Below are 26884 nucleotides of genomic sequence, written 5' to 3'. Positions count from 1 at the left end.
CACCGTGTCACTCGCTTTATTTCTTGGTTGATTTGTTTTCGCCCTCTCTTTCGGACTTCGATGTTATTCTAACGCTAACCCTGGCTTGTTGTTGTGCTTAAAGTTTGTAAATTTCAGTTTCCGCCTATTCACCCCCCTCTAGGCGATTTTCAATGGTGCAACAACAGATGATAGTAGTGAAAGGGAAATGTGCCCTTGGGCCATTTCTAAGTATTTTGGTGATTGAGTGCAAACACAAGTGTTTAAATGTGAACTTATGCCCTTGGATGAACAAAGTGCAAATCACAAGTAAAGGTATGTTTCTAAGCCTTAGTACATTGGTTTTGTGTACTAATACATTTGTCTAAGTGTTAGAAACAGAGAAAAGAAGAAAAGGAGAATGTTGGCTGTGTTCAGCCAACAGGCTGTTTCGGTCTGGGGCACCGGACTGTCCGGTGGTGCACCGGACAGTGTCCGGTGCGCCAGACTGCCTCGGGCGAAGTCGCCACTCTCGGGAATTCGCCGACGGCGTACGGCTATAATTCACCGGACTGTCCGGTGTGCACCGGACTGTCCGGTGAGCCAACGGTCGGCCGAGCCAACGGTCGACCGCGGAATCTGCGCGCGACACGTGGTCTGGCCAACGGTCGGAAGGGGGCACCGGACTGTCCGGTGTGCACCGGACTGTCCGGTGCGCCAGATCTGCAACGGTTGGCAACGGTCGGCTGCGACTGTTAAGGAAAGAAATCGGGCACCGGACAGTGTCCGGTGTGCACCGGACTGTCCGGTGCACCCGACGACAGAAGGCAAGGATGGCCTTCCAGATTTGTTCTCAACGGCTCCTAGCTGCCTTGGGGCTATAAAAGGGACCCCTAGGCGCATGGAGGAGAGAACCAAGCATTCCTTGAGCACTCTTGATCACTCACACATCAATCTTGCACACTTGTTCGACATTCTAGTGATTTGAGCTCCGTTCTAGAGTGCTAGTCTCTTGAGCTCAAGTCTGGGTCTTGTGTGTGCGTATTCGCTGTGATCTTTGTGTTGTGTGTGAGTTGCTAAATCCCTCCCTTGCTCCGTGATTCTCTGTGAACATCTTTTGTAAGGGCGAGAGGCTCCAAATTGTGGAGATTCCTCGCAAACGGGATTGAGAAAAGAAAAGCAAGAACACCGTGGTATTCAAGTTGATCATTGGATCACTTGAGAGGAGTTGAGTGCAACTCTCGTCCGTTGGGACGCCACAACGTGGAGTAGGCAAGTTTTGTACTTGGCCGAACCACGGGATAACCACCGTGTCATCTCTGTGATTGATTTCTTGTGGTTATTGTGTTTTGACTCCTCTCTAGCCACTTGGCCATAATTGTGCTAACACTTAACAAGTTTTTGTGGCTTAAGTTTTGAAGTTTTACAGGATCACCTATTCACCCCCCCTAGGTGCTCTCAATTGGTATCGGAGCCGTTCTCTTCAAGAAAGGGACTAATCGCCCGAAGAGATGGATCCTAAGGGAAAGGGGATGGTGGTCGACAACAACGAGAAGGAGTCTATCTTCAACGAGCCGAAGAATGACAAGTCTACCGACTTGGGTTCAAGCCACAAGCGCAAAGATGGGAAGAAGAAGAAGACAAGGCGCATCAAGGAGATCGTCTACTACGACAGCGACGAATCATCTTCTTCCCAAAAGGACGACGACCACAACAACTACGAGAAAAGGAAACCGATTAATTCGAACTTTTCTTTTGACTACTCTCGTATTCCGCAAAATCCAAATTCGCATTTGCTCCCCATTCCACTTGGCAAGCCCCCTCACTTTGATGGAGAGGACTACGGATTTTGGAGCCACAAAATGCGTACTCACTTGTTCTCTCTTCATCCTAGCATATGGGAGATTGTAGAGAGTGGAATGCAATTTGATAGCTCGGATAGCCCTATGTTTATCAATGAACAGATTCATAAAAATGCACAAGCTACTACTGTGTTGCTAGCTTCCTTGTGCAGGGACGAGTACAATAAAGTGAGCGGCTTGGACAATGCCAAGCAGATATGGGACACCCTAAAGATTTCTCACGAAGGGAACGACATCACCATGCTCACTAAAATGGAGTTGGTGGAGGGCGAGCTTGGAAGGTTTGCGATGATAAGGGGCGAGGAGCCAACCCAAACATACAACCGGCTCAAGACCCTTATCAACAAAATAAGGAGCTATGGAAGCACGAGATGGACGGACCATGACGTCGTTCGACTATTACTAAGGTCCTTTACCATTCTTGATCCTCATTTGGTGAATAATATTCGTGAGAATCCCAGGTACACCAAAATGTCACCCGAAGAAGTCCTTGGAAAATTCGTCAGCGGGCGAATGATGATCAAGGAAGCAAGGTACGTGGACAACGCCTTGAATGGACCGATCAACGAGCCGCAACCTTTTGCTCTCAAAGCTACAAGAAGCAAGGAGGTGCTATCTAGCAAGGTGGCACAAATTGAGGCGGTCGGACTTAATGATGAAGAGATGGCTCTCATCATCAAACGCTTCAAGACGGTGCTAAAGGGTCACAAGGGGCAGCCAAGCAAGACCAAGACGAAGGGGAAGCGCTCATGCTTCAAGTGCGGTAAGATTGGTCATTTTATCGCTAACTGCCCCGATAATGATAGTGACCAGGAAAACAAGAGGGAAAAGAAAAAGCATTACAAGAAGGCAAAAGGCGAGGCACATCTAGGCAAGGAGTGGGACTCGGATTGCTCCTCTTCCGACTCCGACAATGAAGGACTCGCCGCCACCGCCTTCAACAAATCAACCCTCTTCCCCAACGAGCGTCACACATGCCTTATGGCAAGGGAGAAGAAGGTATGTACTCGCAACTCTACCTATGCTTCTTCAAGTGAGGACGAATCTAGTGATGAGGATGAAGTAGATTATTCATGTTTGTTCAAGGGCTTAGATAGATCTAAGATAGACAAAATTAATGAATTAATTGATGCCTTGAATGAAAAGAATATACTTCTAGAAAAGCAAGAGGATTTGTTGTATGAAGAACATGATAAGTTTATAGAGGCTCAAAAATCCCTTGCATTAGAAATTAAGAGGAATGAAATGCTTGCTTGTGAAGTGTCAACATGCCATGATTCAATTTCTAAATTAAAGAGCATTAATGATGACTTAAATGCTAAACTAGTAGAAGCACATAAATCCAACTCTTGTGTTGAACATGTTGAAATTTGCACTAGGTGTAAGGATGTGGATATTAATGCTTGTAGTGAACACTTAGTTTCCATTTCAAAATTGAATGATGAATTAGCTAGTCTTAATGCCCAACTTAAGACTAGCAAAAGTGATTTTGAGAAACTAAAATTTGCTAGGGATGCCTACACGATTGGTAGACACCCCTCAATTAAGGATGGGCTTGGCTTCAAGAGGGAAGACAAGAACTTAACAAGCCATAAGGCTCCCATCTCCGCCAAGGAGAAAGGGAAGGCCCCTATGGCAAGTAGTACTATAAGGAATCATGCTTTTATATATCATGATAGGAGACAAACTAGAAATGCTTATAGGAGTTATAATGCATATGATGATTTTAACTCTCATGCCATGTTTGCTTCTAGTTCTTCCTTTATGCATAATGGAAATATGTCTAGGAAAAATGCTATGCCTAGAAAGAATATTACTCATGCTCCTAGGAAAGTAGTAAACGAACCTTCTACAATTTATTGTGCTTTAAATGCTTCCTTTGCTATTTGTAGAAAGGATAAGAAAATTGTTGCTAGGAAGTTAGGGGCAAAATGCAAGGGTGACAAAACTTGCATTTGGGTCCCTAAGGATATTTGCACTAACCTTGTAGGACCCAACATGAGTTGGGTACCTAAAACCCAAGCCTAAATTTGCCTTGCAGGTTTATGCATCCGGGGGTTCAAGCTGGATTATTGACAGCGGATGCACAAACCATATGACGGGGGAGAAAAAGATGTTCACCTCCTACGTCAAGAATAAGGATTCCCAAGATTCAATCATATTCGGTGATGGGAATCAAGGCAAGGTAAAAGGGTTAGGTAAAATTGCAATTTCTAATGAGCACTCTATCTCTAATGTGTTTTTAGTAGAGTCTCTAGGATATAATTTGCTATCGGTTAGTCAATTATGCAACATGGGGTATAACTGTCTATTTACAAATGTAGATGTGTCTGTCTTTAGAAGAAGTGATGGTTCACTAGCTTTTAAGGGTGTATTAGACGGCAAACTTTATTTAGTTGATTTTGCAAAAGAAGAAGCCGGTCTAGATGCATGCTTAATAGCTAAGACTAGCATGGGCTGGCTGTGGCATCGCCGCTTAGCACATGTGGGGATGAAGAATCTTCACAAGCTTCTAAAGGGAGAACACGTGATAGGTTTGACTAACATTCAATTCGAAAAAGATAGACCTTGTGCAGCTTGTCAAGCAGGTAAACAAGTGGGCGGAGCACATCACAGCAAGAATGTGATGACCACTTCAAGACCCCTGGAGCTGCTGCATATGGACCTCTTCGGACCCGTCGCCTATCTGAGCATAGGAGGGAGTAAGTATGGTCTAGTTATTGTAGATGATTTTTCCCGCTTCACTTGGGTGTTCTTTTTGCAGGATAAGTCTGAAACTCAAGGGACCCTCAAGCGCTTCCTCAGGAGAACTCAAAATGAGTTTGAGCTCAAGGTGAAGAAAATAAGAAGCGACAACGGGTCCGAGTTCAAGAACCTTCAAGTGGAGGAGTTCCTTGAAGAAGAAGGGATCAAGCACGAGTTCTCCGCTCCCTACACACCACAGCAAAATGGTGTGGTAGAGAGGAAGAACAGGACGCTCATCGACATGGCGAGGACGATGCTAGGAGAGTTCAAGACCCCCGAGTGTTTTTGGACGGAAGCCGTGAACACGGCTTGCCACGCCATCAACAGGGTCTACCTTCATCGTCTCCTCAAGAAGACGTCGTATGAGCTACTAACCGGTAACAAACCCAATGTATCTTATTTTCGTGTTTTTGGGAGCAAGTGCTACATTCTAGTGAAGAAGGGTAGAAATTCTAAGTTTGCTCCCAAAGCAGTAGAAGGGTTTTTATTAGGTTATGACTCAAATACAAAAGCGTATAGAGTCTTCAACAAATCATCGGGTTTGGTTGAAGTCTCTAGCAACGTTGTATTTGATGAGACTAATGGCTCTCCAAGAGGGCAAGTTGTTGATCTTGATGATATAGATGAAGAAGATGTTCCAACGGCCGCTATGCGCACCATGGCGATTGGTGATGTGCGACCACAGGAACACTTGGAGCGAGATCAACCTTCTTCCTCAACTATGGTGCATCCCCCAACTCAAGACGATGAACAGGTTCATCAACAAGAGGCGTGTGATCAAGGGGGAGCACAAGATGATCATGTGATGGAGGAAGAAGTGCAACCGGTACCTCCAACCCAAGTTCGAGCGATGATTCAAAGGGATCATCCCGTCGACCAAATTCTGGGTGACATTAGCAAGGGAGTAACTACTCGATCTCGATTAGTTAATTTTTGTGAGCATTACTCCTTTGTCTCTTCTATTGAGCCTTTCAGGGTAGAAGAGGCCTTGCTAGATCCGGACTGGGTGTTGGCTATGCAGGAGGAGCTCAACAACTTCAAAAGAAATGAAGTTTGGACACTGGTGCCTCGTCCGAAGCAAAATGTTGTGGGAACCAAGTGGGTGTTCCGCAACAAACAGGACGAGCACGGGGTGGTGACGAGAAACAAGGCTCGACTTGTGGCAAAAGGTTATGCCCAAGTCGCAGGTTTGGATTTCGAGGAGACTTTTGCTCCTGTGGCTAGGCTAGAATCCATTCGTATCTTGCTAGCATATGCCGCTCACCATTCTTTCAGGTTGTACCAAATGGATGTGAAGAGCGCTTTCCTCAACGGGCCAATCAAGGAGGAGGTGTACGTGGAGCAACCTCCTGGCTTCGAGGACGAACGGTACCCCGACCATGTGTGTAAGCTCTCTAAGGCGCTCTATGGACTTAAGCAAGCCCCAAGAGCATGGTATGAATGCCTTAGAGACTTTCTAATTATTAATGCTTTCAAGGTCGGGAAAGCCGATCCAACTCTTTTTACAAAGACATGTGATGGTGATTTGTTTGTGTGCCAAATTTATGTCGATGACATAATATTTGGTTCTACTAACCAAAAGTCTTGTGAAGAGTTTAGCAGGGTGATGACGCAGAAATTCGAGATGTCGATGATGGGCGAGTTGAACTACTTCCTTGGGTTCCAAGTGAAGCAACTCAAGGAAGGCACCTTCATCTCCCAAACGAAGTATACGCAAGATCTACTAAAGCGGTTTGGGATGAAGGACGCCAAGCCTGCAAAGACGCCGATGGGAACCGACGGACACACCGACCTCAACAAAGGAGGTAAGTCCGTTGATCAAAAAGCATACCGGTCAATGATAGGATCATTACTTTACTTATGTGCTAGTAGACCGGATATTATGCTTAGCGTATGCATGTGTGCTAGATTTCAATCCGATCCTAAGGAGTGTCACTTAGTGGCGGTGAAGCGAATTCTTAGATATTTAGTTGCTACGCCTTGCTTCGGGCTCTGGTATCCAAAGGGGTCTACCTTTGACTTAGTTGGATACTCAGATTCCGACTATGCTGGATGCAAGGTCGATAGGAAGAGTACATCGGGGACGTGCCAATTCTTAGGAAGGTCCCTGGTGTCGTGGAACTCTAAGAAACAAACTTCTGTTGCCCTATCCACCGCTGAGGCCGAGTACGTTGCCGCAGGACAGTGTTGCGCGCAACTACTTTGGATGAGGCAAACCCTCCGGGACTTTGGCTACAATCTGAGCAAAGTCCCACTCCTATGTGATAATGAGAGTGCTATCCGCATGGCGGAAAATCCTGTTGAGCACAGCCGCACAAAGCACATAGACATCCGGCATCACTTTTTGAGAGACCACCAGCAAAAGGGGGATATCGAAGTGTTTCATGTTAGCACCGAGAACCAGCTAGCCGATATCTTCACAAAGCCTCTAGATGAGAAGACCTTTTGCAGGCTGCGTAGTGAGCTAAATGTCTTAGATTCGCGGAACTTGGATTGAATTGTAGCATACATGTGTTTATGCCTTTGATCATGTTCATTCTGCATTTTGTTGCTTATTGTGGTGCTCAAGTTGTACAGACACTCCCTGGACCTCACAAGTCCGTTGCAAAGTGATGCACATGTTTAGGGGGAGATGTGTTACAACTTGACCCTTTGAGACTAACCATATACTTGAGTTTGCTTGATTTAGTCTCGAAGGAGAATTGAAAGGGAAAAGGTGGACTTGGACCATGAAAGACTTCCACTGCACTCCGATGAGAGGGTAACTTATTCCAAGTCCATCTCATGAACTCTTATTGCCATTTGCTCTTAATTGACGTTTTTGGTGAGGCAATGGGGTTAAAAGGCCAAGATTGATCCCGTTTTGGTGCTTGATGCCAAAGGGGGAGAAAATAAAGGCCAAAGCAATAAATGGATCAACTACCACTTGAGAGATTTGAAAATAGTAGAGTAGAGCTTTTGTTTTGTCAAAACTCTCTTATTGTCTCTCTTGTCAAAAGTTGGCTTCTTGTGGGGAGAAGTAGAGATTATGGGAAAAAGGGGGGTTTTTGAAATCTTTGATCAATCTCTTTTGGAATGACTCTCTTTATGCTTCAACATGTGTGTGTGACTTAGAGATAGAGATTTGAGTTTGATTTACAAAAACAAACCAAGTGGTGGCAAAGGATGATCCATATATGCCAAAATTGAATAGAACTCAAATTTATTCTATTTGAAGTGATTTTGCACTTGTTCTAGTTGCTTTATGTTGTGTTGGCATAAATCACCAAAAAGGGGGAGATTGAAAGGGAAATGTGCCCTTGGGCCATTTCTAAGTATTTTGGTGATTGAGTGCAAACACAAGTGTTTAAATGTGAACTTATGCCCTTGGATGAACAAAGTGCAAATCACAAGTAAAGGTATGTTTCTAAGCCTTAGTACATTGGTTTTGTGTACTAATACATTTGTCTAAGTGTTAGAAACAGAGAAAAGAAGAAAAGGAGAATGTTGGCTGTGTTCAGCCAACAGGCTGTTTCGGTCTGGGGCACCGGACTGTCCGGTGGTGCACCGGACAGTGTCCGGTGCGCCAGACTGCCTCGGGCGAAGTCGCCACTCTCGGGAATTCGCCGACGGCGTACGGCTATAATTCACCGGACTGTCCGGTGTGCACCGGACTGTCCGGTGAGCCAACGGTCGGCCGAGCCAACGGTCGACCGCGGAATCTGCGCACGACACGTGGTCTGGCCAACGGTCGGAAGGGGGCACCGGACTGTCCGGTGTGCACCGGACTGTCCGGTGCGCCAGATCTGCAACGGTTGGCAACGGTCGGCTGCGACTGTTAAGGAAAGAAATCGGGCACCGGACTGTCCGGTGCACCCGACGACAGAAGGCAAGGATGGCCTTCCAGATTTGTTCTCAACGGCTCCTAGCTGCCTTGGGGCTATAAAAGGGACCCCTAGGCGCATGGAGGAGAGAACCAAGCATTCCTTGAGCACTCTTGATCACTCACACATCAATCTTGCACACTTGTTCGACATTCTAGTGATTTGAGCTCCGTTCTAGTGTGCTAGTCTCTTGAGCTCAAGTCTGGGTCTTGTGTGTGCGTATTCGCTGTGATCTTTGTGTTGTGTGTGAGTTGCTAAATCCCTCCCTTGCTCCGTGATTCTCTGTGAACATCTTTTGTAAGGGCGAGAGGCTCCAAATTGTGGAGATTCCTCGCAAACGGGATTGAGAAAAGAAAAGCAAGAACACCGTGGTATTCAAGTTGATCATTGGATCACTTGAGAGGAGTTGAGTGCAACTCTCGTCCGTTGGGACGCCACAACGTGGAGTAGGCAAGTTTTGTACTTGGCCGAACCACGGGATAACCACCGTGTCATCTCTGTGATTGATTTCTTGTGGTTATTGTGTTTTGACTCCTCTCTAGCCACTTGGCCATAATTGTGCTAACACTTAACAAGTTTTTGTGGCTTAAGTTTTGAAGTTTTACAGGATCACCTATTCACCCCCCCCCTAGGTGCTCTCAAGTAGGTAAGAAGTGTACTAGCTCTTCCTCTCACAAGGCAAGCCTATCACTAGCTTCTCTGCTCAATTGTGACACTTGAATCACTTGGAACGACTTGGATGTGCTGCTCTATGCATACGACTTGTTTGCCTAGCTATTAGATCTCTAACATATTGGTTGGAGTCATATGTATATATATAGGCCTTAAGACCTCATATAGCCGTTGGAATGCAACTCCTAGAACTGCACTGTTTCCGGGTGCACCGACCTCGAATAGTGCTTGGTTTGGTGCACCGGACCATTGACACGTCTGTCTTGTCGGTAGCGGTTATTGGAAAGTTATCAGTTGTCAATGTACACCCAATTTGGTCCAGAGCGCCATCAGACCTGCCACATAGGCGCCACACTAGCCAACTGTTGATCCATCCCATCTAATCGTTGGGTCTAATATGGGTCTGGTGCTCACCGGACTGTGGTCCAGCGTGCCAATTGCTTCTTTTCTTCGTCTCCAAAACAGTTTCTCTTGGAAACTAGTTCGGTGCACACCAGACTCCAGTCTAGTGCGCCAACTATTTCTACGTCCAAATTGCCTTCTCTGGAACTTTGGTTCAGTGTACGTCGAACCTAGTGTGGTGTGTCGCAAAACATCAAACTAAGTCCTTTTTGGGCCTAACTTTTTATTGGCTTGCTTTGACTGATGTCTTGAGTACTTCTATGACTTAGACAAACATATTCTAAGTCTAGTCAAACACTGTAAGTCAGAGGTCATCATGATTTTGATCTCCTCCATTCAATTGCTCAGTTTCTCTCAATCTTAGCTCTTGGAACACCATTTTGTATTTCCGATCTTTCTAGCCACTTTCAAGGGTTCCAAAATGTTCACAGGGTCGTTAGGAACTTGTCCAAATATTCAAACCGCTCAAGGTTCCTTTATTCCAAGATATGCCTTTTTCACTAAGGTTTGAACTAATTTTCTCATTAAGTGCTTGTTTGGGAGCAAGTATAATGGAGGGAATTGAGGGGATTCTAGTCCCCTCAATTCCCTCTATTACCCTTGATCTTAAATAAGCCCTAAGTCTTCCACAATCAATCTCATAAATCTATAGTCAACCACTTAGCAAACTATTTAGTACATTAAGTAGTGATAGGCATCAAACACTAAAACCATTATAGAAATGGCTTAATGTCCATTTTTCTTTTAGGTATGAATCAGATTATGTATCATTCGTAGACATGAGATATTCTAACTTGTACGAGTATGGATTATGAGTTCTGTCGGAGAGGAAATTCTCCGGCCGGGTGGCGGAACACACCCGCCCTAAATCCTAAGATGAGGAGGGGCCTAAGCGTTTTGCATGCTAGATGGATTCGGGATGAACACAAGAACACACAAGGGTTTAGAGTGGTTCAGGCCGCCGGAGCGTAATACCCTACTCCACTGTCTGTGTATTGTATGAGAGTGTGAGTGAATCTGTGAGCTTGGGTCTAAGTCAGTCTGCCTTGTAACGTCGTGTGCCCTCCCTTTTATAGTTCAAGGGGGGCACGTACAAGGGTGCTGAGCCCTGACATGTGGGCCAAGGGGCAAAATGGAAGGAAGTAACTAATGCCTGTAACGCCTATGGCGATCTCTGAGTGCCATAATGTCTGTAGTCCATACGATATTGATATGTCGCAGCTGCTTCCTCGGTAACACGCGAGTGATGATGAGCATAGTGTACGCCGCAGCACGGGCGTACTGCCTGCCAATGGAATGGACAGGCACGCTGCCTAAGGGGTGGCCTGGTCGTCACCCGTCAGCGAAGTGGACAGGGCTCATTAAATGCAGAGGCGGCACATCGCCTGCCAGTGGAATGGACAGGGCTCATTAAATGCCGAGGCGGCACATCACCTGCCAGTGGGATGGACATACGGCACGTCTTATCCGCAATAAATGCAGAGGCCACGCGGCCCAGAGGCCTTACGTCAGGCTCCGCCCGCTGGTTCATGTCACGAGCAGTAGGCCATGTGGCAGCATCGGGGCTCCGCCTGAGCGGGGAGCAGAAGCGTACATGGTAAGGCCCGAACACGTGTCGGCTCTGGACCACCGCCTGGCCTTGATTAAGGCCTAGATATTCTTTGTCCCAAAACCCCAGGACCCTACTGAGAGTGGCCGAGACCCCACACAGAGGGGTCCGGACCCCATCCTAGGGGTCTGGTTTGCGCCCGCGGAGGTCCTGGACCTTACCCGGAGGTCCGGTCCGCATATATAGGGGTCTGACACCTTCCCATGGGGGTCCCGACCCATTGTTGATACCTTGGGGGTATATTATATTCTCTGGCCACGTGGCGGCCCCGGAGCCGTCCACGTGGTGAGGTCGGGTGCTGTTTACCATGCGACTAAAGATAGCCACGCGGGTACCGCGTCTTCATATTGTAGTAAAGGGTACCCCTATTTCAGGGTACCGACAGTGGTCCCCGGGCCCACCTCAGGGGAGGATACGAGCCTGCAGGTGGGGCCAAAGCTTGATTTGGCGATTGGCGCGCCGCTTCCGTGCGCTTGCTGACGTAATCACTGCCAATCCGCCTTCGGTCACGCCAACTGCCACATCTGTCCCCGCGGCTGACTTACCCGCGACCCCCACGCCTGATGGTTTCGCCGGGCCACGCGTGAGGCGCCTCGATACCGCTGCATTGGTTTTTAAAAAATCACCTTCTCTATCTTCTGCGGCGGCCCCGAGGAGGCGCAGTGCTGGCGTGATCGGCGGTTCGCTCTTTCTGCACCCAAGAACCGACGCCCAAGGAGTATGACTTGTGGGTGTGGGCCCCCGTGTCATAGACTGACCCGTTGTTTTCAGCGGAGATGAAGAGGCGCACTACCGCGGGCGGCGGTTCACTCCTTGCATGGCAGTTCGCCTTCTCCGCACTCAGAGATCAGCACACCAGTTGTATGACTTGTGGACCCGGGCTCCCGTGTCATAGGCTGGGTTGCTTTGGTGCGCGTCGGGCGAGATTTTCTGCGGCGTCTCGAGGCGCGAACAAGAGAGTCTGCCTTGAAAAGGGATTGACCCCGCGCGGAGCAGTTATGCTTTCGCATTCTTTTCCAGCTGATGCGCCCTTTCGCCTTCGAGCTCTCTGTGCCCCTTTGCATCCGCGCTCTTCTGCTTTCCGCCGTCGTAGTCGTCATGGCCTCGCTAGTTCATCCCGAGCGTTTCCAGTCCGAGGGGGCACTCAACCTGGTGCGCAACCTGCTCGGATGGAGCGCACCGGTGTTCGCCGGAAGGATCCGCGCCGGTGCCACTCCCATCGGCGATCTCGCTGCCGGGGAGTTCGTGCTCTTCGTCTCCTACCTCTCCTGCGGGTTGGCGCTGCCGATCTCGCCTTTCTTCCTCCTGCTGCTGAAGGAGATCGGCCTCCAGCTTCAGCACCTCACGCTCCACTCCATCCTCCAGGCGGCCATCTTTGCCCACCTTTGCGAGATGTTCGTGGGGGTGGCCCTCTTCCGCTAGTGCTCAGATGAAAGGATGCTGCGCAGCGACCTTTCAGAGATGGAAAGCGAATTGAGTTGCGACTCCACCCTTCGCATGAACTCCATCGCCTCGTGCAGTGATGAAAGTCGCCTAGAGGGGGGTGAATAGGCAAATCTGAATTTTATAAACTTTAAGCACAATCTACAAGCCGGGTTAGCGTTAGAATTAAAACCGAGTCCGAAAGATAGGGCGAAAACAAATCACATCCAAATGAAAGCGGATGACACGGTGATTTGTTTTACCGAGTTTCGGTTCTTGTAAACCTACTCCCCGTTGAGGTGGTCACAAAGACCGGGTCTCTTTCAACCCTTTCCCTCTCTCAAACGGACACCTAGACCGAGTGAGCTTTTCTCCTTAATCAACGGGTCACTTAGACCCCTTACAAGGATCACCACAACTTGGTGTCTCTTGCTTGATTACAAGTTGCTTGAGAACAAGAATGGAGGAAGAAGAAAAGCGATCCAAGCGACAAGAACTCAAATGAACACGAATCTCTCTCTCACTAGCCACTGAGTGTTTGGAGTGAATTTGGACTTGGAGAGGATTTGATCTCTTGATTTGTGTCTTAGAGTGAAGTCTAGAGCTCTTGTATTGAATGTAATGGCTGAAAACTTGGATGCCTTGAAGTGTGGTGGTTGGGGGTATTTATAGCCCCAACCACCAAAATGGCCGTTGGGGAGGCTGTCTGTCGATGGGCGCACCGGACAGTCCGGTGCGCCACCAGACACTGACCGGTGTGCCAGCCACGTCACCCAACCGTTAGGGTTCGACCGTTGGAGCTCTGACAGCCTAGGCCACCGGAAAGTCCGGTGGTGCACCGGACAGTCACTGTTCACTGACCGGTGCGCCTTCTGGTGCCTGCTCTAACTCTGCGCGAATTGGCCGTGCATTGTAGCGCTTTTCAGGTTTTCGTTGGAGTCGACCATTGCGCTGTAGTCGTTGCTTCGTTGGCACACCAGACAGTCCGGTGCTACACCAGACAGTCCGGTGAATTATAGCGGAGTGGCCTTTACAGAAACCCGAAGGTGGCGAGTTTGAATTGATCCACCCTCGTGCACCGGACACTGTCCGGTGGCACATCGGACAGTCCGGTGCGCCAGACGAGGGCAGCCTTCGGTTTCTTTTGCTCCTTTCTTTTTGAACCCTATCTTGGACTTTTTATTGGTCTTTGTTGAACCTTTGGCACCTGTAGAACTTATAATCTAGAGCAAACTAGTTAGTCCAATTATTTGTGTTGGGCAATTCAACCACCAAAATCATTTAGGAAAAGGTTTGACCCTATTTCCCTTTCAATCTCCCCCTTTTTGGTGATTGATGCCAACACAAACCAAAACAAATATATAAGTGTATAATTGAACTAGTTTGCATAAGGTAAGTGCAAAGGTTGCTTGGAATTAAACCAAATTAAACTTTCATAAGATATACATGGATTGCTTTCTTTCTTTTAACATTTTGGACCATGCTTGCACCACTTGTTTTGTTTTTGCAAATGTTTTTGAAAATCCTTTTTCAAAGTCTTTTTGCAAATAGTCAAAGGTATATGAATAAGATTTCGAGAAGTATTTTTAAGATTTGAAATTTTCTCCCCTGTTTCAAATGCTTTTCCTTTGACTAAACAAAACTCCCCTTGGATGAAATTCTTCTCTTAGTGTCCAAGAGGGTTTTTTCAAATTGAAAGAATGTCAAATATTTTAGATATCAATTTTTGAAAAACTCCTCCTTAAAATATAGATATTTTTTGAGATAGAATTTCTTAGAGGAATACTAATTTCAAAGATACCAGTTGAAGAACATTTTAAAACTTTAAACTTGTTTCGATTTTTTTTGAAATTGGCATGGTGGTGGTACGGTCCTTTTGCTTTGGGCTAATACTCTCTACCCCTTTGACATTAATCGCCAAAAACGGAGTCTTTAGAGCCCTTTTTAAATTCTCTCCCCCTTTGGCAAACAATATATGAGTGAAGGATTATACCAATGTGGAGAGCGATGCGGAGTGACGACGAAGGGTAAATAATACCGGTAGAGTGGAGTGGAAGCCTTGTCTTCGCCGAAGACTCCATTTCCCTTTCAATCTATGACTTAGCATAAGAATACACTTGAAAACACATTAGTCATAGAACATGGAAGAGATATGATCAAAGGTATATAAATGAGCTGTGTGTGCAAAGTGTCAATAAAAATTCCGAGAATCAAGAATGTTTAGCTCATTCCTAAGTTTGGTAAAGGTTTTCTCATCTAATGGTTTGGTAAAGATATCAGCTAATTGTTCTTTGGTGCTAACATAAGCAACCTCGATATCCCCCTTTTGTTGGTGATCCCTCAAAAAGTGATATCGAATGGCTATGTGCTTAGTGCGACTGTGTTCAACGGGATTATCCACCATGTGGATTGCACTCTCATTATCACATAGGAGAGGGACTTTGGTTAATTTGTAGCCATAGTCCCTAAGGGTTTGCCTCATCCAAAGCAATTGCGCGCAACAATGGCCTGTGGCAATGTACTAGGCTTCGGCGGTGGAAGGAGCCACTGAATTTTGCTTATTTGAAGCCCAAGACACTAGGGATCTTCCCAAGAACTGACAAGTCCCCGATGTGCTCTTTCTATCAATTTTACACCCTGCCCAATCAGCATCTGAATAACCTATTAAATCAAATGTGGATCCCTTGGGGTACTAAAGACCAAACTTAGGTGTATGAACTAAATATCTCAAGATTCTTTTCACGGCCCTAAGGTGAACTTCCTTAGGACCGGCTTGGAATCTTGCACACATGCATACGGAAAGCATAATATCCGATCGAGATGCACATAAGTAGAGTAAAGATCCTATCATCGACCGGTATACCTTTTGATCTACGGATTTACCTCCTGTGTCGAGGTCGAGATGTCAATTGGTTCCCATGGGTGTCTTAATGGGCTTGGCATCCTTCATTCCAAACTTAGTGAGTATGTCTTGAATGTACTTTGTTTGGATGATGAAGGTGCCCTCTTGGAGTTGCTTCACTTGAAATCCTAAGAAATACTTCAACTCCCCCATCATAGACATCTCGAATTTTGGAATCATAATCCTACTAAACTCTTCACAAGTAGATTTGTTAGTAGACCCAAATATGATATCATCAACATAAATTTGGCATACAAACAAATCATTTGCAATGGTTTTAGTAAAGAGTGTAGGCTTGACTTTTCCGACTTTGAAGCCATTAGTGATAAGAAAATCTCTTAGGCATTCATACCATGCTCTTGGGGCTTGCTTGAGTACATAAAGCGCCTTAGAGAGTTTATAAACATGATTAGGGTACTCACTATCTTCAAAGCCGGGAGGTTGCTTAACATAGACCTCTTCCTTGATTGGTCCGTTGAGGAAGGCACTTTTCACGTCCATTTGATAGAGCTTAAAGCCTTGGTAAGTAGCATAGGCAAGTAATATACGAATTGACTCAAGCCTAGCTACGGGTGCATAGGTTTCCCCGAAATCCAAACCTTCGACTTGTGAATATCCCTTGGCCACAAGTCGGGCTTTGTTCCTTGTCATCACACCATGCTCATCTTGCTTGTTGCGGAAAACCCACTTGGTTCCTACAACATTTTGGTTAGGACATGGAACAAGATGCTATACCTCATTCCTCGTGAAGCTGTTGAGTTCCTCTTGCATAGCAAACACCCAATCTGAATCTCTTAATGCATCTTCCACCCTGTATGGCTCAATAGAAGACATAAAAGAGTAATGTTCACAAAAATGAGCGACACGAGATCGAGTGGTTACCCCCTTATGAATATCGCCGAGGATGGAGTTCACGGGGTGATCTCTTTGTATCGCTTGGTGGACTATTAGGTGAGGTTGTCTTTGACTTTGATCATCTTCCTTGTCTTGATCATTGACATCTTCCCCTTGATCATTGTCCTCCTCTTGAGGTGGCTCATCTTGATCTTCATTTTCATCACCTTGAGCTTGATCCTCATCTTGAGTTGGTGGAGATGCTTGCATGGAAGATGATGGTTGATCTTGTGCTTGTGAGGGCTCTACGGATTCCTTAGGACACACATCCCCAATGGACATGTTCCTTAGCGCGACGCATGGAGCCTCTTCATCATCTAGCTCATCAAGATCAACTTGCTCTATTTGAGAGCCGTTAGTCTCATCAAACACAATGTCACAAGAAACTTCAACTAGTCCAGTGGACTTGTTAAAGACTCTATATGCCTTTGTGTTTGAGTCATAACCAAGTAAAAAGCCTTCTACAGCCTTAGGAGCAAATTTAGATTTTCTACCTCTTTTAACAAGAATAAAACATTTGCTACCAAAGACTCTAAAATATGAAACATTGGGCTTTTTACTGGTTAGGAGTTCATATGATGTCTTCTTGAGGATTCGGTGAAGGTTAGAGACGGTTGATGGCATAGCAAGCGGTGTTGATTGCTTCCGCCCAAAACCGGTCCGAAGTCTTGTATTCATCAAGCATGGTCCTCGTCATGTCAAGTAGAGTTCTATTTTTCCTCTCCACTACACCATTTTGTTGTGGTGTGTAGGCAGAAGAGAACTCATGCTTGATGCCCTCATCCTCAAGAAAGCCTTCTATTTGAGAGTTCTTGAACTCCGTCCCATTGTCGCTTCTAATCTTTTTTATCCTTAAGCCAAACTCATTTTGAGCCCGTCTCGAGAACCCCTTTAAGGTCTCTTGGGTTTGAGATTTATCCTGCAAAAAGAACACCCAAGTGAAGCGAGAATAATCATCCACAATTACAAGACAATACTTACTCCCGCCGATGCTTATGTAAGCGATTAGGCCAAATAGATCCATGTGGAGTAGCTCAAGCGGCCTATCGGTCGTCATGATGTTCTTGTGTGGATGATGAACACCAACTTGCTTCCCTGCTTGACATGTGCTATAAACTCTGTCTTTCTCAAAATGAACATTGGTTAGTCCCAAAATATGCTCTCCCTTTAGAAGCTTGTGAAGATTCTTCATCCTAACATGGGCTAGTCGGCGATGCCATAGCCAACCCATATTAGTCTTAGCAATTAAGCAAGTATCGAGTTCAGCTCTATTGAAATCAACTAAGTATAGCTGACCCTCGAGTACTCCCTTAAATGCTACTGAATCATCACTTCTTCTAAAGACAGTAACAACTATATCCGTAAAAAGACAATTGTAGCCCATTTTGCATAATTGAGAAACTGAAAGCAAGTTATAGTCTAAAGAATCTACAAGAAAAACATTGGAAATAGAATGGTCAGAAGATATAGGTCCTGTTTGTTTCGGCTTCTTGCAGCTTCTGGCCACCAAAAGTTGTTGCAGACTGCCAAACGCTCAGCTTTTCAGCCAGCTTCTATAAAATTCGTTGGGGCAAAAACCATTCAAAATCAACATAAACACATAATCGGTTGAGTCGTTGTAATAGTAGGAATCCGTCACTTTCTAGATCCTGAGCCCTATGAACAACTTTATCTTCCTCCACATGTAATCGTAATGATACTCAGATTCTCCCCACAGCCAGATTTTCAGAAAAGCTGGTCAGAAAAAAGTTGAACCAAACAGGCCCAATTTTACCAAGTCCTTTGACCAAACCTTGATTTCCATCCCTGAATGTGATAGCTCTTTGGGGATCTTGGTTTTTCTCATAGGAGGAGAACATTCTTATATCCCTAGTCATGTGGTTTGTGCACCCGCTATCAATGATCCAACTTGAGCCCCCGGATGCATAAACCTACAAAACAAGTTTAGGCCTTGTTCTTAGGTACCCAAACGGTCCAGGGTCCTTTCACATTAGAAACAAGCACATTGGGTACCCAAACACAAGTCTTGGAGCCCTTGTGTTTGCCCCCAACATATTTGGCAACTACTTTGTCTGATTTGTTAGTTAAAACATATGATGCATCAAAAGTCTTAAATGAAACATTGGGTTCATTTGATGCAATAGGAGATTTCCTTTTAGGCAATTTAACATGAGTGGATTTCCTAGAACTAGATGCCTCACTCTTATACATAAAAGCATGATGAGAGCCAGAGTGAGACTTCCTAGAATGAAATCTCCTAATCTTATGTTCGGGATAACCAGCAGGATATAAAATATAGCCCTCGTTATCCTGAACCATGGGAGCTTTGCCCTTAACAAAGTTAGACAATTTCTTAGGGGCATTAAGCTTGACATTGTCTCCCTGTTGGAAGCCAATGCCATCCTTAATGCCAGGGCGTCTCCCACTATAAAGCATACTTATAGCAAATTTATACTTTTCATTTTCTATTTCATGCTCATTAATTTTGCTAGTTAGTTGTGCTATGTGATCATTTTGCTGTTTAATTAAAGCTAGATGATCATGAATAGCATCAACATTAATATCTCTACATCTCATGCAAATAGAAACATGATCAACGGTGGATATAGAGGGTTTGCAAACATTTAATTCATCAATCTTAGCATGTAACATGACATTTTCATTTCTAAGATTGGAAACAATATCATTGCAAACATTTAAATTCTTAGCATTAGCAATTAATTTATCATTCTCAATTTTAAGGCTAGAAAGTGATTCATTCAACTTGTCAATTTTAGAAATTAAACTAGCATTATCATTTTTGAGGTTGACAAGAGAATCATCACAAGCATTTAACTTCTCAACCTTAGCAATTAATTTAGCATTCTCATTTCTAAGGTTGGAGATAGTGTCATGGCAAATGCTAAGCTCACTAGTTAATTTTTCACATTTTTCTACTTCCTAAGCATAAGCATTTTTAACTTTAACATGCTTCTTATTTTCCTTAATAAGGAAATCCTCTTGGCTATCCAAGAGTTCATCCTTCTCATGAATAGCACTAATCAATTCATTTAATTTTTCTTTTTGTTGCATGTTTAAGTTGGCAAAAAGGCTATGCAAATTATCTTCATCATCACTAGAGTTATCCTCATCACTAGATGTTGCATACTTAGTGGAGGCTCTAGATTGTACCTTCTTTTTCTTGCCGTCCTTTGCCATGAGACACTTGTGGCCGATGTTGGGGAAGAGGACACCCTTGTTGACGGTGATGTTTGCGGTGTCCTCATCGGAGGAGGAGTCGGTGGAGCTCTCATCGGAGTCCCACTCCCGGCATACATGGGCATCGCCGCCCTTCTTCTTGTAATACTTCTTCTTTTCCTTCCTTCTTCCCTTCTTGTCGTCGCCCCTGTCACTATCACTTGATAATGGACATTTAGCAATAAAATGACCGGGCTTACCACACTTGTAGCAAACTTTCTTAGAATGGGGCTTGTAATCTCTCCCCTTCCTTTGCTTGAGGATTTGGCGAAAGCTTTTGATGATTAGCGCCATCTCCTCATTGTCGAGCTTGGAGGCGTCGATGGGGAGCCTACTTGACGTAGACTCTTCATTCTTCTCCTCCGTTGCTTTGAATGCAACGGGTTGCACCTCGGGTGTGGAGGTTGTGCTTCGCTCGATGATTTGTTTGGAGCCTTGATCATCAACTCAAAGCTCACAAACTTTCCTATAACCTCCTCGGGAGACATTAGCTTATATCTAGGATCACCATGAATTAATTGAACTTGAGTAGGATTAAGAAAAATGAGTGATTTTAGAATAACCTTGACAATTTCATGGTCATCCCATTTTGTGCTCCCGAGGTTGCGCACTTGATTCACCAAGGTCTTGAGCCAGTTGTACATGGCTTGTGGCTCCTCCCCTTGGTTGAGCATGAATCAACCGAGCTCCCCCTCGATCGTTTCCCGCTTGGTGATTTTGGTCACCTCATCTCCTTCATGCGTGGTCTTGAGCACATCCCAAATCTCTTTGGCACTCTTCAACCCTTGCACCTTATTATACTCCTCTCGACTTAGAGAGGCGAGGAGTATAGTAGTGGCTTGGGAGTTGAAGTGCCGGATTTGGTCGATCTCCTCCAAATCATAGTCCTTGTCCCCTTTCTTTGGTACCTGCGTTTCATACTCAACAATATCCCATATGCTTTTGTGGAGTGAGGTTAGGTGATGCCTCATTTTATCACTCCACATAGAATAATCTTCACCTTCAAAACCGGTGGTTTGCCTAATGGGACGGAAAGTAATGGAGTGTATTTTGAAATACGAGGATAGCGAAGGGGCATCTTACTATACTTCTTGCGCTCATGGCGCTTAGAAGTGACGGACGTCAATTCGGAGCCGGATGTGGAGGGTGACGAAGAGTCGGTCTCATAGTAGACCACTTTCTTCATCTTCTTCTTCTTGTCACCTCTCCGTTGTGACTTGATGGAGGAAGAGGATTCCTCCTTGTGCTTGTGGGCGGACTCCCTCGAATGGGTTCTCCCCGAGCTTGCGAACTTGTCGCCGCCGGTCCCAATCTCCCATTTGGCGGATGCTCCCGACATCACTTCGAGTGGTTAGACTCTAATGAAGTACTGGGCTCTCATACCAATTGAAAGTCGCCTAGAGGGGGGGGGGTGAATAGGCAAATCTGAATTTTATAAACTTTAAGCACAATCTACAAGCCAGGTTAGCGTTAGAATTAAAACCGAGTCCGAAAGAGAGGACGGAAACAAATCACAAGCAAATGAAAGTGGATGACACGGTGATTTGTTTTACCGAGGTTCAGTTCTTGCAAACCTACTCCCCGTTGAGGTGGTCACAAAGACCAGGTCTCTTTCAACCCTTTCCCTCTCTCAAACAGTCACCTAGACCGAGTGAGCTTTTCTCCTTAATCATCGGGTCACTTAGACCCCTTACAAGGACCACCACAACTTGGTGTCTCTTGCTTGATTACAAGTTGCTTGAGAACAAGAATGGAGGAAGAAGAAAAGCGATCCAAGTGATAAGAACTCAAATGAACACGAATCTCTCTCTCACTAGCCACTGAGTGTTTGGAGTGAATTTGGACTTGGAGAGGATTTGATCTCTTGATTTGTGTCTTGGAGTGAAGTCTAGAGCTCTCGTATTGAATGTAATGGCTGAAAACTTGGATGCCTTGAAGTGTGGTGGTTTGGGGGTATTTATAGCCCCAACCACCAAAATGGCTGTTGGGGAGGCTGTCTGTCGATGGGCGCACCGGACAGTCCGGTGCGCCACCGGACACTGTCCGGTGCGCCAACCACGTCACCCAACCGTTAGGGTTCGACCGTTGGAGCTCTAACAGCCTGGGCCATCGGACAGTCCAGTGGTGCACCGGATAGTCACTGTTCACTGTCCGGTGCGCCTTCTGGCGCCTGCTCTGACTCTGCGCGAACGGTCCGCTCAGTGTAGCGTTTTTAAGGTTTCCGTTGGAGTCGACCGTTGCGTTGTAGCCGTTGCTCCGTTGGCACACCGGAAAGTCTGGTGAATTATAGCGGAGTGGCTTTTCCAGAAACCCGAAGGTGGCGAGTTCGAGTTGATCCACCCTTGTGCACCGGACACTGTCTGGTGTGGCACACCGGACAGTCCAGTGCGCCAGACGAGGGCATCCTTTTGTTTCTTTTGCCCCTTCCTTTTTGAACCCTATCTTGGACTTTTTATTGGTTTGTGTTGAACCTTTGGCACCTGTAGAACTTATAATCTAGAGCAAACTAGTTAGTCCAATTATTTGTGTTGGGCAATTCAACCACCAAAATCATTTAGGAAAAGGTTTGACCCTATTTCCCTCTCAAGCGGCCTCGTCAGCTCCTCCCTAAACTTTACCAGCATCTCATGGTACGCCTCCATGAACTGGTTCAGCTCTGGCTCTGTTGCAGCGGCCAGGCCGCTGAGCACCGTGCGCTGTCGCGCCTCCACCTCCTGCGCTATCTCCGTCAGCCTCGCCGACACCTCCGGTGGTGCCCCCACCTTGTTGCACTCGAGGTAGGCAGTGAGGAGCGAGTAGTAGTGTGGGTGCGAGATGATCCTGGCCTTGATGGCCTCGACGTCGCCTCCTGCTGATGATGAGTAGCTAGATCTGCAGAGAGAAGGCAAGGGTCCCATTGGGAAGCGGCTTTGTAATATTTTTTGGTTTTTGTAAGATACTTTTGAGTACTTATTTATCGAGCAGTATTAGCACTTATCTGTATACTATTTGTCCTTGTTGTGTGTGGCGTTACCAACTCCTCTCTGGTACTTGGCCCCTCTGGGATGTAGGCTCGACGTGTCGAGGCTGGATACCAGTATACCTAAGAAAGAGTTGGCAACGCCCCCCAGGAGGTAGGCTCGACTGGAACCTGGACCTGTACACAGCTTCGACTAGGAAGTGTTAGTAGCACACCCATAGGACCCATCGTCTGGTATCAGCCATCCTTTGATTCATGCAACAGGACCTGCAAAATTGGGTCTGGGAAGCCAAGCCTCATGTCCGGACCTACAAGATCACAGTTCCAAATACTAGGTCACCCGTTGCAGAGTGGTGGAGGTGTAGGCTTAGGGTACGAGACCAGGCTAAGCGGCTACACAGCTTCAGACCACCCCAGGAAACAAATGCCCGTTCTCTAGAACCGGATCCGCAGGTTGCCGGACCCCCTGTATCAGGATAGGGGTCCCAAACTGCAAGCCTGGCTTAATCAATTCGGATGTCATCATACCAGCAAGGGTGGGATCTGTATGGGTGGGTTAGATAAAAAGTAATATCCGGAAACTGTAGCAGAATAAAATCATCACAGAAGCACATTTGGGGGGTAAATCCTTTCTTTATAACTCGATATGCATGGGTGCAGACCAACAGGCCGGGCTTATGAGGGCGGACCTCACTGGGCTGGCGTACATGTATGCACAACCTATTTACAAAAATAAGAAACCTTAACCCCTCAGACTTGCTCCTATGGATAGAACTTACAGAGATGCTCTATGTTCCAGGGGTTGGGAAGAGGCACTCCTTCAGTTGTGGCAAGGCGGACACACCAGGGTCGGCATACTTCCGTCACCTTGAAGGGTCCTTCCCAACTGGGGGAGAGTTTGTGGAGCCCTTCTCGGTTCAGTACTCGCCTTTGGACTAGGTTCCCAACCCCGAGCTCCCTACTATGCACGAACCGTTGATGGTAGCGCCTGAGCACTTGGTTGTACCGTGCATTTCGGATTGCTGCTTGCCATCTGCGCTCGTCGATGAAGTCCACGTCCTCACGCCGTAGCTGTTCTTGCATAGACTCATCAAACGACTGGACCCGTGGGGAGCCCATAAGGATTTCTGGGGGAAGGCAGGATTCTGCCTCGTAGACCAGGAAAAACGGGGTCTCCCCGGTAGCTCGGCTGGGTGTGGTCCGGTTCCCCCATAGCACAGACGTAAGCTCACTGACCCAATTTGCACCATGCTTTTTCAAGCAGTCGTAGGTGCGTGTCTTGAGTCCCCTGAGGATTTCTATGTTTGCCCTCTCCACTTGGCTGTTGCTCCTTGGATGAGCCATGGATGCAAAGCAAAGTTGGGTGCCGATGTCCTCGCAATACTCCTGGAAGATCCGACTTGTAAACTAGGTCTCGTTGTCCGTAATGATACGGCTTGGGACCCCAAATCTACAGACGATCGATTTGAGGAAAGCGACAGCAGCACCCTGGGTGATATTGACCACAGGGGTGGCTTCTGGCCACTTTGTGAACTTGTCGATGGCGACGAAGAGGAACCGGTACCCGCCGACGGCCCTGGGGAATGGTCCCAAGATATCCACCCCGCATACGGCGAATGGCCAGGAGGGTGGAATCATCTGTAGAGCCTGAGCTAGTGTGTGTATCTGCGTTGCGTGGAACTAGCACGCCTTGCAGGACTTTACCATCTCAGTTGCATCCTGGAGAGCGGTTGGCTAGTAAAAGCCATGCCGGAAGGCCTTACCGACCAGCGTGCGGGATGATGAATGACTTCCGCACTCTCCTCCATGGATCTCCGTGAGCAACTCACGGCCCTCCTCCTGGGTAATGCACCGCATGAGAATGCCATTGGCGGCACGACGGTAGAGATCCCCTTCCACCACCACGTAGCGTTTAGCCAACCGCACTATGCGCTCTGCGAACACATGGTCTTCAGGAAGGATATTTTCCTTCAGGCAGTCCCGGATCTCGGAGATCCATGCATCGGGACCACTCTGAGATATTGGCTGTGGCGCTAAGGGACTGGCAGGATCTCCTATAGCACACACAGTCCTCGGTGGGTTCTGTAGATGGGACGCCACCGGGACCGCTAGCTTCGAGGTGCTAGTCTCGCCCCCTTCGCCCAGTTCGGCTGGCTGGGCGGTGGGTCTCAGCAGCCGTCTTTCGAAGACGCCCTTGGGCACGGGTAGGGATGGCAGCGGGTCGGGTTGTGTTCGGGTCTGATAATACCCGACCCGGTATCATACCCGACCCTTATACAAATATCCATACCCACCAAGTCAATCGGGTAAAAAAATGGACCCGTACCCGTACCCACCGGGTATCCGTCGGGTATCGGGTATCCGGTGGATATGGTACTGTAAAGTATAAATATGTATTCAAATTGATGAACAACACAGTTTATGATACATGGGAGTTAATAAACAACATCACAACATGTGAAATATATAAGCAACATCACCAATTTACAAACAGTCGCAGCTTGGGGACGGTCGCAGCTTGGGGACGCCGCAGGTTGGGGACGCCGCAGGTTGAGGACGGTCGCAGTCGCAGCTTGGGGACGGTCGCCGGTCGCAGCCGTGCAGCGCAGGCGTAGCTCGAGTGCTCGACCGCTCGGGTCAGCGTCGCAGGCTCGCAGCGGGCAGAAGACTGGGAGCCGTCCTGGCGGGCGGAGGCAGACAGGCAACAGGCCAACAGCGGACTGGGCGACTGGCTGCTGGGCGGGGGCGCGGGGCTGGGGCCTGGCCGCCGCCTGGGAGTGGCGGATGGGGGTCTGGCCGCCGCCTGTGAGCCTGGGACTGCCGCGTGCCGGCGTGGTCACGTGGGGCGCTGCCGCTCTGGGGTCCTGGCGGCTGGGGTGGGCGGCCGGGACGGTAGCTCGGGAAGGGAAGTAGTGAATTTAGGGAGTTAGGGTTAGCTTAGCTGGTTGCTGATTTAGCCTTTGGGCAGTTGGGCTTCTTTTCTTTGCTTCATGGGCCACAAAAACACAATTCGGGTATCCAGTGGATATCCATGGGTAAAACATACTATCCGTACCCTACCCGACGTATTTCGGGTACCCGACCCGATTGTATCCACGGGTAAGATTTCAAACCCGAATCCATGTCCACCGGGTACGAAACCCGTGGGTATCCATACCCACGGGTCCAATTGCCATCCCTAGGCACGGGTGCCCAAGTTGATGCCCTCATGGAGAGGTCATCTGCCGCCGAGTTGTCAGCCCGAGGAACGTGTTGCAGTTCTAGGGCAGTGAAGTCCTTTTCCAGCTTCCTCACGTGAAGAAGGTACGCTGCGAGCCTGGGCTCGTTGCAGCTACACTCCTCACAGACTTGCTTGATGATCACCTGGGAGTCCCCCTTTATGAGGAGCTGTCAGATCCCCAGGAATAGGGCGACCGACAAGCCAAAGATCAATGCTTCGTACTCTACCATATTGTTGGTGGCCTTGAACTCAAGGTGCACCATGTACTTCACTTGATCTCTGTTGGGGTCGATGAGGACCACCCTAGCTCTACCAACTTGTTTACGGCCGGATCTGTCGAAGAAGAGCGTCTAGTGGGGCTCGGTGAAGACCGAACCCCTGGGCTCTGCAGGTGTGGGGTTCGAATCGGGATCCGGATCCCCAGGAGCGCTCGGGGGAGGTGTCCACTCCACAATGAAATCAGCTAGGACCTGGCTCTTGACAGCGTAGCGAGGCTAGAAGTCTAGCTGGAACTCAGCGAGCTCCGCTCCCACTTGGCGATGTTGCCTGTGGCATTAGAGTTGTGGAGGATGGCCCTTAACAGAAAGGAGGTCACCACCACGACCCTGTGTGCCTAGAAATAGTGGCGCAACTTCCTGGACGCAACAAGCACAACAAAGAGGAGTTTGTGCGTCTCATGGTACCTAGTCTTTGCCTCGTGGAGGACCTCGCTGATGTAGTAGACCAGCCTCTGAACGGTCCGGACCCTAGCAGCTGGTCCTGAGTCCTCAGGTTCCAGGCCTTCTTGTGTTGTCCTTTCAACGACCAGCACCATGCTCACCGCTTCCGCAGCCTCCGCGATGTATAAATACAACGACTCCCCAGGCTCTGGGGCTACCAGTATTGGTACGGACACCAGGCGCTGCTTCAACTCTTGGAAGGCTTGTTCTGCCTCTTCGGTCCAAGAGAATGGGCCGGAGTTCCGCAACAGCTTGAAGAAGGGTAGCGCCCTCTCAGCCAGCCTTGAAATGAAGCAGCTAAGGGCGGCTAATGACCCCCATAAGCTTCTGGACGTCCTTGATACGGGTCGGAGGCCTCATTGCCTCAATCGCCTTGGTTTTCTCTGGGTTTGCTTCAATGCCCCGGTATGAAACCAGGAA

The 26884-nt window shown here is 47.4% G+C and overlaps 1 protein-coding gene across 1 annotated transcript; it reads right to left on the bottom strand.

Annotated features, from left to right (window-relative positions):
* Nucleotides 1-12529: 12529 nt before the first annotated feature.
* LOC103652587 (homeotic protein knotted-1-like) lies at nucleotides 12530-22463 on the bottom strand. The gene is made up of 2 exons (XM_008678137.1): nucleotides 22149-22463; nucleotides 12530-12625 (listed from the first exon to the last, which is right to left on the bottom strand). Exons 1-2 carry the CDS (start codon nucleotides 22461-22463, stop codon nucleotides 12530-12532), a joined length of 411 nt encoding a protein of 136 aa, XP_008676359.1.
* Nucleotides 22464-26884: the final 4421 nt, after the last annotated feature.

This window comes from Zea mays, chromosome 3, assembly GCF_902167145.1.
Source record: "Zea mays cultivar B73 chromosome 3, Zm-B73-REFERENCE-NAM-5.0, whole genome shotgun sequence".
In the NCBI taxonomy this organism is placed as follows: domain Eukaryota; kingdom Viridiplantae; phylum Streptophyta; class Magnoliopsida; order Poales; family Poaceae; genus Zea; species Zea mays.
This window is presented reverse-complemented; position numbering and strand designations above follow the sequence as displayed.

What these genes read in the sequence shown, in the direction of transcription:
- LOC103652587 (XM_008678137.1), bottom strand. Translation starts at nt 22,463, where the DNA reads ATGGGACCCTTGCCTTCTCTCTGCAGATCTAGCTACTCATCATCAGCA. An exon ending in AGCTGACGAGGCCGCTTGAG is followed by an intron (nt 12,626 to 22,148) that starts AGGGAAATAGGG and finishes TCATCACTGCAC; the next exon opens with GAGGCGATGGAGTTCATGCG.